Here is a 21369-nt window from a genome sequence, read left to right as displayed (position 1 = left end):
TTCTTACAAATATATACAGGTACAGTCTAATGATCTACATCCTTTTTAAAATGATTTAATTTTTTTATACATCCATCCTGAACTTTATTGAAGAACAGGTTTAATAGAAGGCTTTGCTGAGAGAAACTGTTAGAGTAGTGAACTAATCTCACAATAGAAACATGTAGAATTAATGTACTTAAAAAGAAAATGGTTATGGTTTCAATATCGAATGATAGATTTTTTTATGTCTTGCTTGGAGTACAGATCTTTGTGTGGCTGCCCAATTGCAGTTACGCCCTAGTTTACTGGATGTTTGCTACATAAAGTACTAATTACCATTAAATAAATTTTATATTCATACTTTTTACCACTACCATTATGCCTACAAATAAAAATGATTATTTACATGGATGTAAACTTCACAGTGAGCTGATGTACATTCATTTCAAACAGAAACTTTCTTGAAACTGTCAGGAAAACATGTTAACATTTCACCTGAATTGTAGGGTCAGTGCTATAGCCATTAACTAGAGCAGAAGTTGTATTTCACAATGGTTATGCTACAGGTCCATGGTATGAGTCCATATATAGATTTCACATTAAGCTTGAACCTTCTGATCAACTTCTTAAAGACTTTTTGTTCAGGTCTTCGAATAGCTAACTTTAAACCCTAGCTGTGTTTGGCTGCGTAATGACCCTGTGAGGTTACATAGGATCCTGTAGATTTACTTGGAGGGTTGTTTGGCTTTGTGTCCTCTGCTGAAGAAAGAAAATGTCCTTCATAAAAAAACGTGGAACCTTCTACTGTATGAACATAAAATAATAAAGGAATGTCCAATTTTTCAAGTGCCTGGGCAACCTGCCATCGATGAATATGTTTTCCGGAAAGCCAACAGTAACAGTCAGGGAGAAAAGCCTTACACAATAATATGAAAATAAATTTTGCCATTTTATTTGTATTTACAAAGAAGAAAGTCTCTGTTCCATAATTAATCCTCCCTACCATCGATTATTACTTAACCAAATAATTAAATTACAATACTTTGCCTCATTCTCTAGGTCCAGTTACTTAAATGTTATTCCTTTAACAGAAGAAGGTGATGATATATATAAGCACATCTGTATTATTTTTAAATTTTGCAAAGGGTATACCTGGGAACAGATTTTCAATGGAATTACTAGGAATTGTGTTAAAGTTCACGAGGCTTTTCTTTGCAGACTCTTGTCATTGTTTCCCCCCCAAACATTTCAAAAACAATGTAACACATTATAGAATACTTTTATATTAATTCTTATGGGCATATAAATGATTCAAATGAAAAATAAACACATTAGATAGCTTTCCAGTAATCTGCCATTGTTTGCAAAATATTTGAGATAAGCTAATAAAAGGAAAGCCTGTGGAACTGAATTTGAATCAAGAAATAACAGTTTTGAATGGTTTTTGTTACTTGTGAATAGTTTAACTAATTAATCAACTTATTAATATCCGTGACAGCATGAATTTTTGAAAATCTGTCCCTCTGAAATTTTAACTTTATTCTACTTTTTTGACAACTTTAATAGCCTATTTTCAGTAATATTGCCACCCTCCCTTAACAGGGCACTTGCCACCACACTTCCTTGCTCAGCCAGAAGTTTGGGATTGTCCAAACTATAATTATTCTATAGGACTACAATCAATCCTGCTCCATGATTGAATGCTAGGAACAGTGGCCTAAGAGAAGGCAAGATGGAGAATTTGAGTTTTCTTCTTCAAATGAAAATGCTCACATTTACTTTGGATTCCACCCAGCATCTCAGCCACATAGTGATATGACAAGTAGCTCTTGATCTCATCGTCTCTGGATGGTGAAATAAGTATGATTCAATCCTCAGGCTTTTGCTCTTTAAATGCCAATTATGTTATCATCTGTGTCCCACAGAAGACATAATTACAGTGATAAAGTGAGGGGGTGTGCTCGTATTTTATAGAGATTCAGAAACCAATAGCCCATTAAATAAAAGCAAGCAAAATAAAGTTTTTGAAATTGCCACAAAACAGGTATTTGTTCCTGTCTGTGTTTATCAAAGTTTAGGACTATATTTGTTCTGATGCTGGCACTAAGACTTGAATTGTAATTAATCGTGTACTACAATGCAGAGGCTGCAACCGAGTGGCTACCTTCTCTAGTTGCGTGAATGCTTTTGAATGGCAGTGGTGTGGGAAGATCACAACTGTGAGTTGGTAGTGTGCTGCCAGCTGCATGCTGCCAGCCGTGGGTTGCCATGTAACTGGAGGCAGCAGCTGCACTGTATGTCATATAGGGAGATACTTGTGTAGGTGGAGGATAAGGAGCCATACTTGGGGCAGCGACAAAGCTGCTAACTGTAGGCAGACCATTAGGACCCTGGAAGATAAAAATTGATCATTAAATTATTTAATGAAAATAAAAATTATCAATTGAAATTACTATGTATTCTTTCATTATTATGTTAACAACATACGACCCAATCACACCAAGACTAAATCACTAAAAGTATAATGGAGTAAGTTTATAACTTAGATAATTTTGATGTAAAATTTAGCACATATTGGCAAATCTGAAAAGGTAGTGGACTTAATATTAAAAAATAACGTTTTTGTTTATAACTATGTCTTGATAGTATACGAGAAAGATCTCATTTACAGTCATCTGGTGGAAATATCAGGTAACCTTAATTGATGCAAAACTGGGCGTAGTATTTTAAAGTGAGATGAACCTACAAATAGGGATCATATGTAACTTCGGAAAAATTAACATATTTCGGTATGTTTACTATATATTAATGTATATTAAATAACTGCTAAAAGATAGGAAATTGTGACATGGTTACAATAAGTAATAGATTATACTTTGATAGTATTTGTTTAAAATATTCAGCAAAAAGATACTCAACTTAAAAAGTCATGAGTGCGCTGGCGAACGTGTTAATGTGTAATAAATGTTTGAGCGTTGTCAGTGAATCATAGCCGTTAACACTCAGAATGATATATATGAAAAAAATGGCAAAGTGAAGGCCAGCACAAGGTGAGGGCGAACACCACAATGGTGACTGCTCCCACGTAATGCTTCCAAATGCAGTGCCGTTAAACAAAAATGCGGAACCTAACACATACTATTGAATGCACACTAATCCTGTATTCCCCCTTGTATATGATTAAGTGAATGATTTGTGCTGCTGCACAAATACAACTGAAAATAATACAGCACAACAACAGAATAATGCAAGCCACATAGATAGCAAATGACCGCATTGTTGCTGCTCTAAACCTGCCGGAACACACCCAATGTGAAATGAACATACAAACATCGATTTATTCAATGCTATTATTTGAAAATGCGCCATGTGATTATTTGTAATCTAGTTCGTTTTTGATAGCAGATAAATCGAGTTGAATTAGTTGCACTATATTAAGTCTAATACTTTTGCCTACAACTAGATACCGCTAAACCTATTCGACACAATCAAGTGAGCTGATAAAAAGCACAGGCCGTGCCTCTGCCTGTTTATATTTTTAAGAAATTATCTTGGAAAGTATTTAGGAACGGTTCACTGTTACAACAACTAACTGTTCTTTCTTCTACCATAAAACGCATTATATTGTGTTTCGGGTGTCGGTGCTTGGTTTGAATCACTACCGCCGTCTTCCTTTTCTTTTTAATTATCGGTATTTTTTTCTAGACGAGATGTGGCTAGTTGGACTATGTCATTGTTGTATTATTTCAATCGAGCAAAACACTGCTGTCTTGAGCGATCGGGGTAGGGGTATAATTACATTCATTAAAAACCCCTCGTGCCAAAATTCTGACACAGATTTGTATTAGAATATACTAAAAACTGTGGCTATACCTGTAGGCGCTGAGCAGTTAATCGTTCGATGTCATTTTACAATGCCACCAACCCCCAGACTTTTATAACAGTCGTGTATAAATCTACAGTAACCCCTTTTTACAAAACTTTCCTCGTCCCGTTCTGGGCAGTTAATTAATTCTAAACTGGTGCGAAGATTTGCTAACATTTCGAAAGAGATATTTGTGAAACAATACAATCCCGAGGAAGACCATTAGTTTTTATTGGTTTAAATCAGTCATAATGACTCTCTCCCCCATTCCCAAGCAACTGGTGTTTTATAGTCATTGCACCAGATTGTAGAAATGCTGTTAGTGTTCATCTTAAATTAGTATAAAAGATAAGTTCGGTTATTTTTGTCCATATTTAGTGTGTTTATTGCCAATCTATTTTGGTTAGTGAACAGTTGGATTTCTTCTGTTAGCAACGTGTGCTGTGATCCCACAATTGGCAATAAAACTATTAATTATATTTAAATATCTCAGACTACTTTTAATGTGTTTATTACATGTTTCTGTTCTCATTTTGCGATTTGGCATTTCCGTCTGTGCTAGAAATTGAATGTTATTTCGACTTCACAGCAACGCGATTAATAGCCTTTAAAATAGCAAATAGATGGTATTTTCATATTCGCTCTTTACTCCTTTTGATTCAAAAATGTCTACAACATTTTACCTCGTCCGTGATCTTACAAATTAATTATAGGTTCCCACTATGTAAAAGTCATTACAATTTAAAATACTAATTACATATGGGTTGTAATTGTTGAAACGTGTTTATTTTTGTAGTTTGCAGTTCTGTAAACGCTGTAATCTGTCTAGTTGAGAGGAAAGGCAAGCTACAATTACCTGAGTGTATTTGACTTCCTGTTCCAGTGGGGACTTGTCCAGTCCATTCACTGCAGACTGGTTTGAGGACTGGAAGTGGCTCCTGTTTATACTGTTCCATTCCTCCACTTTAGTAGGATAGGAAGAACTGTCACTAATAGGAATAGCACCTAACAACAAAAATATTTATATGACATGACTTGTATCTGAATACTTGTAGCAGACATCATATTTGCTTCTCTGTTTCCGCCCTTATGATTCCGGCATTTTTTTTTTAATTTGGTGCAGACGGCCTGATGAAGTTTGCTGGGGTACTATTCAGCTGATTTACTCATTACTGTTAAACCTCTCGGATTTGATCGAGTCCGGTTTGCACTCCTCAGCGGTCTGGATCATATCGAACATGTTACACATTAATGAGCAAGGGAGCCAACGGTTGAACATCAGATATTTCCACAAATTGCCTTGCTGTTAGAGTCTGAAGGTTATTTCTGATGTACGGTACTTCCCAACAGTGCATTTTGAAACGTCACCATCTTTGTTTGAAACATACGCGTAACCAACGTCCTTGCAAATTATATTTTACAAATATTCATGTACTTTAATTTGTTAAGTTAATTCCTGTAAAAAAAATCACTTTCAAATCGTACGTCTTCTCAATACGAGCTATCGATGTTTCAACAAATGTTCAAGGAAGACATGTCTAGTTTAAGTTGATCTCTTCAGCATCAAGTCCTAACTTTTATGTTCGTGGTTGTTTGCAGTGGAAACAAGCTACTAATCCTCCTACTTAAATTTCACTTGATTTTTCCCAAATCATAACTACAGAATTCATTTTATGCAGTTTGTGGTCTTACGTAATGGGTTGTAGCCCGAAGCAATACATTATTACGTAGGGAATGCAATTGGAGGTTTAATTATGTATTTCCTCTCAGTCCCAGGACAAGATATTTTATCGTGATGGTTTCAAAAAAGAAAACTGATATTGGCAGTTAATAGCAGATAATTTCCCAGGTCGCTCTATAGTGCGCGTGAGCTATTATCATCTCTATATTGCAGAGTAAAAATGACACATCTACTTAATCTGTTTTGAATAAAAATCGGGCGATTGCTGAAGCTAACATATCATTGTTTGGATGCAACTTTCCAACAAGTGTTTTATTACATGTTTTGTATGTGCAAATAAAATGCATTATATTGAGATTTAGGAGGGGCAACAGTTATAGGTTTCCAATTAACCGACCCGAAAGAAATGCTTATTTGTATATCAGTAAACAACAAAATAATCCACTATATTTGACAATTAATGTATTAATTAATTTCGCAATCAACTGGGCCTTGGAGAAATGCTCCTATTACACAAATAATCGCGAAAAACTTAAATATAATCGGTGATCAACTACCAAAAACTGCAAGGCGTAAATAGCAGACCATTCTAATCAGTCGATCGGTGGCAGAGGAAATAATTATGTCGTTTGACAATAAGAGTGGACATTTTCTGTGGGAAGCGACGTGGCTTTGTTTTGTATTGTTAACTAGATTGTGAAAACTGACTGTTCGAGAGCGGTTAACGTGCATTTACGTAATTGACCTGAATGGAGCTTTCAAATCCTCGCTTGCCTCCTCTTATCAAGAGTTAAAATGCAACTTGGTAAAATGGGTACTTTTAAAATTGTTTCACCAAAAACGCAACAATACTTTCAATTTAAGGTGACGCTTTAGTCTTGGTGGGTTACACGGGAACAGCTACTAATTCCAAATTAGTGAACAGATTGCACTATATAAGGCGACTTTTGATTTTTACAAATTCGTGCTCAATTTGTTATTATATGGAGGGAAAATGTGGCCAGTCGGGAAAATACAGAAACAGTGAGGTTAAGACTAGAGTGGGAAACAGTGTTAGCTGGATTTTTAGTGAACGGGGATTCTTTATTATTTATAGACACAACCATTTTGTAAGTGCTCAGGTACAAACAAAAGGCTTGATGTTGTAGCTGCTTTAGCTTGGCCTTTTTGTACTGAACGACCTTGTACTGGAGTGCTGCAGCTTACCTTGCTGCTCGATTATTGCTCTAATACCCAGGATGTCGGAGACAGAGTGCGATGAAGGCCAGGTCCTGTGAATTCCCATGTGTCCTGGGATTGCGGGCACACCGGGCGACGATGGCATTTTAGCTCCGGCCGTTGTGATGGGACTGGAGTAGGAATAAATTGCATTGTACTGGAGAGCCGATTGTGGAGGCGGGTGCGCTGGAGTCTTGCTCGACTCGTACTGATTCTGCTGGGACAAGTTTCCGATCTTGTTGCGCAGGATTCTGCTGATGGAGCTCACCGAAGGGACGTTGTACTTGTCGCAGACCCCATCGGCTAAGAGTCTGTCTCGGATCTCCCACGCAAAAATCCCGGGATCCCTCTGCTTGTATGCTCGGATGTGCTTGACGACTGTGGGGGTTGTCACTCTGGGTTTGCTGCCTCCGATCGCACCGGGCAATATAGAACCGGTCTCGTTGTACCGAGCCAGGATTTTACTGACACAGCCGTGTGAAACTCTTAATTGTCTACTGATATCACAGGGTCGAATCCCCAACTGGGCCAGTTCAACTATCCGCAGTCTAATGGCATTAGGCAGTGGTCTGCCATTGACAAATACACCTCCTAACTGGTTCACCTCCCCGAACGCTGGCTCTGGTGTGGAACAGAACAAGAGGACGCATTCAGAAAAAAAATCACGACAGTTACAGGTTACAACCCAGCATCTAACCAGACAGCGGATGTATTTGTGTTCTGTTAACCAATATTTGACAAGCTCTACTTTGTTACGTTTATGGAGCGTATCCGTCCTGTCGGCCTATACAGTGTAACGCTTACATTCGACTCAAACTCCTACATTGACTACGATCACAATTCCTGACGTTTTCTAATAGAAGTCAACGAAGAATAGGCACAATAGTGCAAATTGTGATCGCCATCTGTGCTCGCTAGCTTCTGTGTAATTCTCTTTGGGAAAATATTTTTTTCAGCCGCCAGGAACTTTTATTCGAAAGGCTCGAAAATGGCACAGGGTTTATTTTTAAATTAACCTCATGTAAGATTGTTTTCTTTAATCCTCATTTTATTTTCTGTTATATACACGACCAAATTTACCATAACATTATTTGTTCTTGGAATTTTAATTTTATTCTCATGTCACAAGGCGACAGTTTTCATTCCTCTAATCATTAGACTAAAATAAAACGTAAGGGTAGTGTTAATTAAAGTTGAGGTTCGAAACACAGCTATAAGTTAGACACCGGTCTTTATTTACCCTCAGGGTGCATTTATCTATCATATTTAAAAGAGGAATGCAAACTCCCAGGAATGTTTAACTTTTGTGTTTAAAAGCTATAAACAGTTCACTGTTCTTTCGGTGTACCGTGTTTGTTGATTGGACCGTTTGGCTATTATTGTACCCTTTGTCAGTACAAACCCATACGCATAATGTCCTTAAACTCATGAACGCTGCAAAAAGATGACCACGCAGTAGATACATGTTCGTATGGAAAACATTGCTTTTTTATACATCCACACACGTCTGTCTACTTCCTCTAAGCACAAAATAAACATCCCAAAATGTAATCATCTAACTAGGCGTGACTAACTTGACTGACTAGCATGTCTTTTCAATTAATATAAACAGTTGAAAAATAAGTTAGTGCTAGCTTTAATGGTCGGTTGTGCTTCTGTTGACAGCAATGTAAAATTTACAGACTGAAACTACTTACCCATGATAGTTATTACACCAGTGATCCTCAATACTTCCTGCTGGATATGAACGCGTTCCAAATAGAATTCAATTCCCCTGTAGTACAGATTGCTTTGGGATCCGCTTGTAAATGCTGCCTAGTAACTGATTTCACCTTCGAAGTTGCAGAAGAACATGTATAGAGTAAATGTGCTTCCCTTTTCCTCGGGAGAGGTGGCTCGGTTCTGCATTTCAAAGCACAGCATGGGAAATGGATTTTACACGCTCTGTCTGCCAATCACCATAGGTACGCCCATGACAATGACGCAAGAGGGAGGGAGAATGAAAATAGCACTGCCTCATTGGTGGACGGAGGTGACCTGGCAACACTACCTGGAAGTTGGTCATACAAATTAGTATCGGGCTGACCAACGTCTGGTGGCTTCTGGTGGACTATTAATGTGAAGGAAATACTACCTTAAAAAATCAATAAATTGTAAATTGTATCAAGCTAGTATTGTTATTTAGAACGGAATAGTTCATTCAGCCGGTAAGTTCCCATTGTAAATTCTTTTCCCCCCCAAAAAACCATTGTAAGCCTACTGATTTTTTAATTAAAAACGAAACGGCATCTGAAATAAACCATCACTTAAATAGTGTTACTCCAAATTAAAGTACCAACACTGATATTTGTGTTGTTGTTGGAATAACGTGCATCATAAATAAATAATAAACAGCCGACCAGTACGGAGTATACATCAATGTTGGAATAACAAATTACTAATCAGAATGTTTGCGCTTCCATTGCAATGGGAGTAATATATATTTGTCAGAATAAATAATTGCAAATAGCTTCCCATGTTAATTTACATTTAACTACTGGTAATCAGGTAGGCAATATCTAATGACGTTCATAAAATGTAGGTACGTTATACATGAAGAATTATTGCTTGTGTAGTATTAGCATAAAGTGCTTCTTACATCAGTAACATTAATGATTAGGTATTAGAATGTGTTCGCTTCACGCTGCGGTTTGAAATCAAAACATACGACACAATATGCTGCTGATAAATTAGTTAACACTAAACTGTCTTAGAAAACGCTGTGTCCATTTTATCAATCTAAACAAAGAATGTGCTCATGTATTTAACCTTTGTGCTATTCTGATTGGTAAATTACTTTCTTAAATGAAAATAATCATTAATGGCTTCGCTTAATTACAAAGTGGAACATCAATCCTGGCTTTTTACTGTTTCACTGCTGCCAACGATTTTAAAACAGGGGAAAATTTATGACTTTAATTTTGTGAGGGTATCTATTTACCTTTGTGGTATAATCTGGCCCTAGCGTTTATGTTTCGCGGTGAGTTCCAAACCTGCCACAAAGTAAAGTTTGAAATGGGTTCTGAGTTTTAACGCTAAAACACTTCTCTAAAATACTAAATTCGATACCAAAAATGTTTATTTGAATGTAAAAGTCAAATGTTTCACTTTAATTCAGTATAAATATTTGCGTTAGATCTCAATATTTATTTGGTTATGTTATGTTTAAGGTACCATATAGGTCCTGCTGTCAATAAAATTATAGCGCTTAAAAATAATGCCGGGTTATTTCAAGGATCGTGTTGTGCTATTTAATGGATTTGACGGAAAGGTGTGTTTAACCTTTTTCTTTTAATTACTGTGTGTACCAAAATATCAAACGCAGTATTTTCAAGAAGTAGTTTCTATGATAGTAACTGACAATTCGACCAAACAATCTCTGATAAAGTATCTCATTAAATGATCAGACAGCATTTCTTTTCTCGTGCTTGTTTTTGACAGTGTGTTGGGTATATTGCAATTCGATAAGACGGTCTACCTTCATCTCTTTCTGTCGGTCTACGTTTCTTTTCTCAATTTCTTGCTATTCCTGTAATTTCTTTGAAACATGCTCTTATCTCTGCCCCGTCGTCTGTATGCGTCTCCAGTACTGTTTCGTTGTGTGATCTCTGTACCCTCACTCCTTCCAATCTGTGGGCCGCATGTGAGGCTGTAACTTGGGACTGTCGGAAGAGCCCGTTTGCACAGGGCTAGTCTCCAGTGGAAAAGGATAAATGTTTACCAGGGCTGAACGTGCTTAACTTGTTTCCATTGAGGTGCTGAGTGTGGCCTTAAATAACAAAGGTCAGATACACACTGGCCCATTAAAGAGCAGGGGAACACAAACGGGATGAATCCGCAATTGTTTCCGCAAGCAAGCATTAAATCATTTTGAATGTGACTGTTTCATTTCATAACAACAGCATTTGATATGCCAAATGGCTTGTTAGAATTAATTTCCGAAAGTTGGTTTCTAATTTTGAAATTCATAGCTTATCCAAGAATAGATCTTGCTAGAATAAATGCCGCAACGTGCATTTTCAACATTTCTAGTTCTTCTCCATTACCTCGTTGTAAAACGCCCCATCAGGTCTCTTATTTTAAAATGTAGTTTAGGGAGAAAACATAACGTTTACACTCTCTACCTGCTGCTGTTGTATTACCTTTGAATTCGCCTTTAAAATATAACACTCAAACCTTCCCGGTTCCTTCAGAATGAAAATTGTTATTCATCCATAACTAATACAATCAGCAATCAGACAAATTTGTAAAGTAATTACACTACTGAATTCCAAACTCTTACGTTTAAATATTTGGAAGTAGTAGGGATAAATATTTATAGCCATTTTCACTGAAGCACAGAGTCTTACTAGAAATTAAGTTGAATATTTTCACAAGAAAATAAAAAAGTCATTATAAAAAAGTACAAGGGCAAACGCATATTTCTCTAATAGGTAACTTGATATGAAAACTGGACATAAAGTGGAACAGGCAAATGCCACATTTTACAAAATCACTTTATGAACCAAAACTGTCGTAGACAAATGTTTAGTGAACATTTCGTTGGACTACTGAACAAGGTAAACTAAAATTCCGTATTAATGCCAATTTTCCAAAAAGTAATTGACGTTAGAACGTTTGGGAAATATTTGCAAGTTATACTTGACTGCGGAGTTCTTTATACAGTTTTCTAATCTCCCAGAAATAGGTGTGAAGCCCGTCTTCCAATAAACTACAGCTAAATATGACTCCTCGATGTCTCCCTCTGCTGAAATCCACAGTATCTGTCTTTCATCAAAGCGAAGCAGCAACACAAAGAGAAAGCTTTTAGTTTGCAATGAAGTATAGCCAGATTTCTAACTTAGGCTATTCAGGTTCAACTAGTTTAAAGTGAATAAACCAAGGAGTTACATTAAATATTGCTGATCGCACCCTTTAACATACAGAAGTTCCAATCTTGTTAGTGAAATATATTCTACAATAGGTGAGTCAAAACAAGTTCAATGGATCCGAAAACATGTAGCTTGTTAAAGTTAGGTTTACATTCGTCTTACTAAAATGCAATCACAATAAATCAAATATGCATTTTCATCAAAGAAAAGTTGATTTTATTTGGGATGCGCCAAATCAGATTTGAACACATTAAACACAAGCAGCAGGTTCTCATTATAGTGTAATGCAGCAAACAGTGAACATGGGAACAGCAGTAGGCCATTCAGCCCCTCGAGCCTGTTCCACAATTCAATTAGATCATGGCTGATTTATATCTCAACTTAATTTACCCGCTTTTACTCCATATCCATTGATACCCTTGCCCATCTCAGCCTTGAAAATTTCAATGGGCCCACAGCCTTTTGGGAAGCGCATTCGAAATTTTACCCTGTGTGTGAAAAAGTGTTTCCTGATTTAATTCCTAAACGGTCTAGCTCTAATTTTATACCGAGTCCATGGAATCCCTTTATCATTTTAAACACCTCGATTAGACCGCCCCTCAGCCGTCTAAGCTCAAGCGAATACAACTATAAGCCAAATGTATGCAACCTGGCCTCATAACATAATCCTTTAATTCCTGGTATCATTCTGGTGACTATGCTTTTGCTCCTTCCAAGGCCAATATACATTTCCTGAGGCCCAGTGCCCAAAACTGAATGCAATACTCCAGATGGGGTCTGCCCTATCAGATAGCGCTTAATTCAGAAATAGATTACACCGTCCAAGTAGCCTTAACTGGAAGTTGATCATATCAGTTGGTATTAAATTACCACAGCTGTACATTTTGTGTTCTATTGTAATGCATTTCGTTTCCAATAAGACAAATGTTATTTCATGACATATATGCGGTACGTTTCTCAAATAAAGAAGTTTAAAAATCTCAAGTACAGTTAGGTTTTATAAAGTATTTGTCAGCACAAAGCTATATTTCGGTTTCAATGAGACTCAAGATCGCAAATCTCCATCCTAGATAATACTGTTCTGCTATAATCGATAAGCATAGTGTTAAGATGCGTGAAAACTAATAACAAACCAGATAGATTTCACCAAATATATAAAAATTGTATTTAAAACAGCGATAAAGAAGCATATTACAAAAACGCACTGCTTCTTCGTGCGATTTGCGTGCATATCAAAACGTATTCGTGTTAGAGATGGTTATGAATTAACCAGGTGTTATCTCTTCTCTACCCCTCTCTCTCTGAATTGTGTACAGGAGCAAAATAGTTGTCAATCTTACAGTGTGTATTGAAATAATGGGAAGAACCACTGAAATCACTTCCCTGTTGTCGCTGCTGCACACGTTATTTAACCAGGACAGCGATCTTCAACACCTAGCCCCCCCGCCTTGTAGAATAACAAGCTTAGAAGTGAAGAGTCAGGAGGATCTTGTCTGAATTACAAATTCAAGAAAATAATTCAAAACCTGCTGGTATTTTAAATACCAGTGTTATTCCGGAGTAATTAAAAAATCTCTTCCCAACTCTATTTGCATTGTACTTAGTAACCCACAGTCTATGGGTGCGAAATACAAAGAATATAAACTTGTTTTTTGGCCCAGAACAACCGGGTGGGTGTTACCAGTATTCTCTTCACAACTCCATAAAGTAAATATCAGTAAAAGATCGGTTCTTCTACGTGATGGCTTGATTAAAAAGAATTGGTGTTCTAAATATGTGAATTGTGCTTTGACATACGGCCGGGATTCCATTGTGCTCCTGATGCTTCTGCCCTTAGTATTGCACAACGAAGTGTATGTAGAAGCTGTACTCACTGGTACAATATCTTAGTTGTATGCAAGGAGAGAGGGGTAAGATCCTCAAAGTCGGTTACGCTATTTCTCAAATTCAAAATCACGGTCATGCACAGGGCAGGGGGTCTATCTGACAGCACTTTATTTTTATCCCTGAAAACGTATCTTCACATAAATGTGACAGTGTTTCCAAGATTGTATGGGTGCTTAAAATTGAAACGTTGTTGTGCTACAATTCTTACTGATTGCGCGCAATATTATTACTGCAACCCCTGATGAACCTTATTCAATATGTTCATTATTATGACAGTAGTTCTACACCAAATTAATACATTGCCCACCTCAACCTTCAGTTAATTTGGATCATACCGTCGGTAAAGAAATGTACTGTAACTCGGCACATTTCTTTAACTCTACATTATATTTTTGAAGGAAGTCAATTTTGCTAATAGCTACTGAGAACATTTTAGAAAATGCTACAACCTAAAGAACAAAAATGTTTGCCATTAAGATAGTTATGACTAGCGATGATCGCCGATATTTTAAACCTGACCAAAGAGCTTCGGTACAATATCCGTATTCAGTTGTGCGTATGTTACATATTTGTCAATTCTGGTTTCCACAGGTATATTAATAGGCTACAACAAATTTGTAGAGTCTCAAATTCCTCCCATTAAGCTGTAGCTCGTGGAATAGAAAATAACAATGTCACTAAGCTTAACTTTTCAGTTCTCATCATGTCTATTTATTGAGGGTGTAAAACGCATCATTTGTTTAAACGGATCGTTTTCTACTTTTGAAAAAAAAGTACAATTCCATGTGTTGAATAGATCACACTGGATTAATTGCTTTTGTTTCTGTCTTTCTGTTTGTCTAGCTTGGAGTTTCTGTCTATCTCTCTATCTAGCTAATGTATATTACATTTTCCAGCAAATGCCTTCAGTTTGATACTGATTTCTAACTTTTATTTTTTTTTAAAAACGAAGGCCGTGCTTTTGTTTACAAAGACAGGAAATAGGTTACCTGAAAATAAGTTCCGTGCAATTTGAGCAAAAGATAAAACTAACTTTGAACAATTGGATAGGTCGCTGTTTTATGTATATTGCATTTAACTTTAGATCGATACAATCTGATTTCACTGGGAGTTCTCCTCCAAAAAAAACTTTATATAAAACATTGAAAACTATGTAATACTATAGAAAGGAAATCGCATTTAAAATGAACATACCTACAATATTTCACATATGTACACAATTTTAGTTAAATATTAGCTATATAAAGCAATATGTATAGAGAGAAAATATAAAATATACACATGGAAAGAATATTGCAGAAAAAAGAGCCATTAAGTCACAAAGCAGGAACAAAAGCATATTAATTGCAAATATACAAATACCAAAATGTTTATGCAGCTGAAAGTTCTGCGGAGTGTAATTTCATACGGAGTAAATTACATTTTATGATACAGAAATGAAAGACCACCAGTAATTCAGAACAAATGCTTTATTTTTGAATTATATTCTTAAACGGGACAGGAGACAAATGGAAGTGCTTTATAAAATACACGAAATAACCGCATCCAACTTATATATTTTGTACATTTAAATTTACTTATTAAGAATACCATTATGCTAAGAACTAACTGATGGAAATATAAATTATTTGATAAATATATTGAAATAACATGTTATTGCTAAACAATTTGCATTATTATTATAGTTACTAATGGAGAACCCCGCGTGTACTTCATTGCAAAAAATGTTCAATTTGTTGAGATAATTCTTTTAATTTCCTGGACTAAGTTCAATTAACAGTGCACAAAATAGATTAAAATAAACCACTCAACACGACAATCGGTTTATTGAAAATGATTGTAGTATTACAAAACAGTTTGTTTCGTGGAATAACGTCTCTCATCAGAGAATATTACGTCTCATGTAAGCGCCAGAGAATGATTTCCTGAATAATTTGTAGTTTGATAAAACTTTAGTTGTTAATAGCGGTAGAGGTGGAATTTGGAATTTTAGGACTTGGTAAACGGTACATCGATGCTCACACCTCGGACTACCTTTAATACAACATCTGTGGACATTTGAATTGATGATTTTTTTTCTAGACGGATTATTGTTTTCTCATTTTAGATGTATGAAGTAACTGCAAGAATGAATGACTTGGGTCGAATCAATTTTCAGCAACCTTTTCAGAATTTGCTAGCATCCCCCTCTTTCCCCAAGACACGCGCCAAAGCTACTATTACAGGGCAGTGTATTGTTAACATTTGACATTCGATGCTTACTTTCTATCACCGTTTGTAACTATAAGATATATTTTTTAATCATTTCCAAAATTATTAAGTCGTTGCAATGATTACTAAAACACAATTATGGCCTACTCGTGCTATCATCAATGTGTCTCGTTTTCGTTTATTTGCTGCGTCTTTATCGAACATATCATTTATTTTTCATAAACAATGTCGTTCTTTAATTGAAAAATGTCTCTACCGTTAATTTTGTTCTAAAACCGCAGAGCTGGCTTGTTTCCAACCCGGCGTTTCAGTTGAAAGAAACCCTGTTGGGATCTGGCGCCACCTCCTGATTCCAGCTGGCAGGTAAGGGAAAAGAAATAACGATTTCATATTATCAGCATCCATCGTAATAAGTTCTGAAGTCTTCCGTCTAAAGTCATCCCACAATCTCCTGAATGATTTACAACATTCAGGCACAGTTACTTATCAATTTCTAAAATTTCAATATGACAACTGTGCTGCTAATAGTTACCAGAATAGGAATTATATGAAAACTGCTCGAAAAGTTCAGTTCGTTCAACAGAGAATAAACTGGTAAACCATTCTTGAAACTCATTCTTGAAAATATTTATTGTTAGATTAAATAATATAATAGAGTGAAGGAAGATAATTGTAAAATACTGAACTAGGGACAAATGATCATTCCTACCTGTCTCATAATCAGCTCTCACCGATAATTCGACTTTGTGGGCGAGAGCTCGTGCGCGTCTATTGGCTGAATATATTTTTGTTCAAATACTCTCTTCCAGAATAAAATAAAAACACGACGAAGACACATTTTATCAGAACCGTTAAATTGTAATCAATCTTGCATTTTCTACAACAATAATTTAATTAGTAATCTAGATACCAAGTGATGACACTGCGATTCCAAAATTATATTTTTAAACACTTGGGAATTCAGGATGTTAATTTCGCTCGGTAAAGCCAGAGTTTATACCGCTCCCGTTGTATATGATGCATCTCAATGGCTTTGAGCAATTATCGTAGAAAATATAATAATTATATAAAAGCTGCAATGCATAATTTATATTTTTAAAAGCAGGGCAATTAGACTTTCTCCTTAGCTACCTTATTTGGATTTGCTTTCTCCCAAACGACAAAAGCGCGAGCTACACTGTAATTTAATGGTGGAATAGTTTAGATGTATTCCGTTTCTTCCTTGGCAACGCGTTTGAACATCGGGCATTAAAAAATATAATGTTTTACAATAAAATTAGATTGACATTAAAACTTAAATCGCGTGTGCAGATTCTTTCGACTTAGCTATTGCTAATTAATATGAAGAATTGGAAACGAGATACAATCTAGACACAAGCAATAACCAAATATCAATTCGAAATATATTCGACCAAACACGATGTCAATGGCTCAGTAGCACCATTTTATTGCAGTATTAACGCGTATTTAATTTTTTTTACAGTATGTTGCTAAGGGTTGGTAATTGGTATTAGCTTTGAGTTTATTTACCACCTGACTAATGAAATGTTGTGGCGACACCTGAAAATGGGGGCAAATAACTGGAGGATGACAGCAGTATTTTCTGCAGTATCTCTTTAAAGCTCATGCAAAGATGACTTCTACAATTGAAATATTTTTTAAAAGTTCAAACCGTAGGTCCGCGCTCACATTTAAGGTTTCTCAGTAAACGCCTCTCACTCAGATGCGGTACAATTGGTACAATATACTTATGATGAAAAAAGACATTAAACGATACACGCACATTTAAACGTGTTCACGTGTCATTTTTAAAAATAGTTATACTGATACACATATGCCATGAGTTCTTTTCTCACTGCTTTTTTTTTAGAACGTTACATGTTGATAAAATATGAAAAATGTTTTTTTTTTAAATGATGAGTTCGCAATGTTGTGCCTGGTGTTTTTGATTTGAAATCGGCAGTAAAACCAACATAGACATTTATCGCCCACTGCAAAGCATTTCAAACACGTTTTAAGTCCTTCCATATGTTCGTTTTGTTCAACGTAAATATTTTTTTAAATCCACGTCTTGACAGTATTATGTTAATTGTAAATCGTCCTGTTGCGTTTCTGTTGTTTGGGGGAGATTATTCAATGTTTATTTTTAACAGTATTTTAGGTAAATTATTTGTTTGGATTGTGACTGATTATATTTGAACACGACTTTCTACATGGATTTTGTTTCAATGTATTACGAAAGAAGTCCACCAAGCGTTTTAATGCATTGCTCGTTATTCTGTGCAACCGGCCTCAGGTTGATACTTAAAGAAGGATCCACAGCTGCAACACCTGAATAATGCTGCTCGGCTGGAACTGCGCAGACTCTGCTGTCGCTGGTAGATTTTGCAGGCTTTGAGCGTAGGTGGAAGCGCCTGCCTCCTGAAAACATTTTTGTTTACAAGCCCTGCTGAAGTTTACAAAGAGCACAAAAGGCCTCACGGACACACTGGGCATTTTGTAAACCTGGTTTGGAACCTCGATGGAATTATACTCCATGCAGTGTCAAGCAAGCGGTATGACCTGGCCTCAGAAAGGGGGATTCAGAATTGCACTCTGGAGACAAGTTGAGATCTAGAGCCAGAGTTAGACTGTTAGTTTTGCATTGCTGCAAAACAAAATCCACTTTCCAGTGATGCAAAAGTGAAAGAATAACTAACTACCCTATGTCAGTGAGTAGTTTCCCCACCTGTATAAAGTATAAAGAAAAAAATTGCATTTATATAGTGCCTTTCATTTTCTCGGGTGGCCCATTATACCCCACAGCCAATTAATTCGTTTTGAAGTGTAGGTACTTTTTTGTAGGCAAATGTGGCAGCCAATTTGTGCACAACGAGATCCCACAAACAGCGGTGAGATGACTGACAGTTCGTTAATCTGTTAATGGTGATGCTGTTATTGTAAGTTGTTGATGATTTTGGTTGAGGGATGACTGTTGACCAGGACATCAGGAGAACTTCATGCCCTTCTTCCAAGAAATGCCACGGCATCTTTAATGTCCATCTGAATAGGCTGGCACAGCCTTAGTTTAAAGTCTTACCTGAAAGGCAGCACCTCTGACAATGCAGCACTCGCTCAGTACTACAGTCAGTGTCACTCCAGATTAAGTGCTGAAGTCCTGAAGCTTGAAGACACTACTTCTGACTCAAAGTTGAGAGTGCTACCACTGAACCAAAGCTGATACATGAGCTATCACTCCTACAGTGATGGTTCTTTTAAGATTTGAAAGTCCTTTTTCCTTCTGTTTTGATACAGGGATAGGATTCTGGCCTTTTTAGTTAGCCATCTGTTTACTTATATAATTGTAAATTTTAATAATACAGGTGTCACAAACTGCATGATTAAAGTTTGCATCTACAGAAGATTTATTAGAGTATTGATACAATTTAAAACAAATCTATGTATATGAATGTTGATGTTTGCAGTGATAAGTATTAAAGGTGTTATACCCCATCCTCTTTCTTACTGGTTCGTGTCTATTCATTATAATCATAAACTAATAAATACACTGCCTCCAAAATCCCTTAATAATTTTAAAACTAATACTTCAAAATGAAAGATTCATTCTCACAATTTATTAATTCATGGTTCCAATTTCAAGGAAGAGGTTGATTTCAATGTGAAATATAAAATTCGTAAGAGGCTTGACAGGATAGATGCAGGGAGGATGGTTTCCCTGGTTGAGGAGTCTATAAGTAGGGGGTCACAGTCTCAGAATAAGGGGTTGGCCATGTAGGACTGAAATGAGGAGAAATTTCTTCACTCAGAGGGTTGTGAATCTTTGGAATTCTCTACCCCAGAGAGTTGTGGATGCTCAGTCATTGAGTATATTCAAGACAGGGATCGATAGATTTTTGGATACTAAAGGAATTAAGAGATATGGGGATAGTGCAGGAAGGTGGAGTTGAGGTCGAAGATCAATCATGATCTTATTAAATGGTGGAGCCGGCCCAACAAGCCTAATGGCCTACTCCTGCTCCTATTTCTTATGTTCTTATATGTCTCACAGTTAAAGTCGCACTGTGACAGAAATTAATTTGCTGATTACACAAATTAGGGAGAACAATATGGACAAAGAATATAGCAAAATATTTTTTAAAGTACTAAGACTGGTTATACAATTGGCCAGGCACAAAAGTATTACACAAGGTAAAGCTGTCAAATACTAGATTACAAATAATGGAATTCAATTACTGTAGTACAAGGAGATTGAAAAGCTGGGCTGGTTAAAGCATACCGAACCCGTGCCCAAGGTCCTTAACCAAATATGGGGCCCCTGCCGGGGTTCCCATGAAAATATTTGTCATTTAAATGCAGTATATTGTGATATGACTTACTTTATTATTAATGAGTGTGTACATGTATTTGAGGCCTATTTCTTCATGCATTTTCCTACATTTTTGTATTTTAATGAATGGGGTGGGCCCCGAATGTTATTGTTGCCCAGGGCCCCAAGAATTCATAATCTAGCCATGCTGAAAAGAGACTGGGGAGTAATATTAGACACATTATATGAGAAAATATGGTGAAACAATTAAAAAAGCTAACTGAATGGTAGCATTTATATTGCCAGAACAGTAGAATATAAAAGTGCCATTATACAAACACTTTCACAATGATGCAAAGCAGTTTTGGATGCATATCATCAATACCAGTGTCATTCAGGACTCAGGAGGCAATATCAAATGCAGTAAAACCAGGAGATCTGAGACCACCACTGAAAGGACTGCTTCGACTTTGCATGGTGTATAAAATGCAGCATAGTGTCAAGCCATGTTTTAAAAGTTCATAGCTGCTCCATCGGTGTGACTCACAAATTGTACTGCCAATTTTGTATCTACACTTCCTGTGAATTTATCATTCTCCATTGCAAAACTGGCAGTATACTGGACTCAAACTGTATGGTAACTGTAATTTTGCCATCCCCAGACAGCTGACCCAAGATATATTGACAACTGCACCAACAACATGTGGAGCAGAGCTCCACTCCTCAAGTGGCTATTCTTTTAATCTTATGAGAGCACACATTGCACAGTTGCTTCTCTTATAACACTAAAGAGAGACAAAACTACAGTTCCTAAAAGGTCCAAGAGACCGCCTCGACACTCTGAAATATGACTTTGCACTAGGCTAGAGCACTGGAGGTGGTGTAGTTTTCGTGAGCTCCGGACTCAGATCACTGACATGACTCCTGAGCTATACTGCCACTTTTGCTTTGATGTGCATCCAAAACCAGTAACCGAACTGCAACCTGAAGCACTGAGGATGAGCTTCGTTGGGCCGAATGACCTATTCCAATCTCCTAACTTTTCTTATGTTTTATGGCAATCCTGAGCACAGCGACACCGGCATAGTTTGAAAATGTGATTTTGTTTATATTGTTGTTAAAAAAAGTAGGTCCGCAGGCGGGAATAATTATTATTCACCTCGAAGATTACTCGCCGGGGAAAGTGTTTTTTTCCCCTCTTTTTTTACTTACGCAAATGAAGCAGACCTAATGGCTGCACAGGATGGCAGTAAGAGGCCGGTTGACGAATGCAGCGGGTGCAGCAGAGGAGATGCAATGAAAGGTGCAA

General features: G+C 36.6%; 1 protein-coding gene across 1 annotated transcript; it reads right to left on the bottom strand.

Moving 5' to 3' along the window:
- Positions 1-372: 372 nt before the first annotated feature.
- On the bottom strand, positions 373-8666 carry pax9 (paired box 9). The gene is given in 6 exon segments (XM_086003354.1): positions 373-670; positions 673-741; positions 2147-2372; positions 4704-4852; positions 6735-7367; positions 8444-8666. Coding segments are annotated over 6 exon segments (1128 nt in total). The 5' UTR covers positions 8448-8666; the 3' UTR covers positions 373-623.
- Positions 8667-21369: the final 12703 nt, after the last annotated feature.

The sequence above is a fragment of the Somniosus microcephalus genome, chromosome 12, assembly GCF_052327205.1.
Source record: "Somniosus microcephalus isolate GS21.2 chromosome 12, FLI_Smic_1.0, whole genome shotgun sequence".
In the NCBI taxonomy this organism is placed as follows: Eukaryota; Metazoa; Chordata; class Chondrichthyes; order Squaliformes; family Somniosidae; genus Somniosus; species Somniosus microcephalus.
This window is presented reverse-complemented; position numbering and strand designations above follow the sequence as displayed.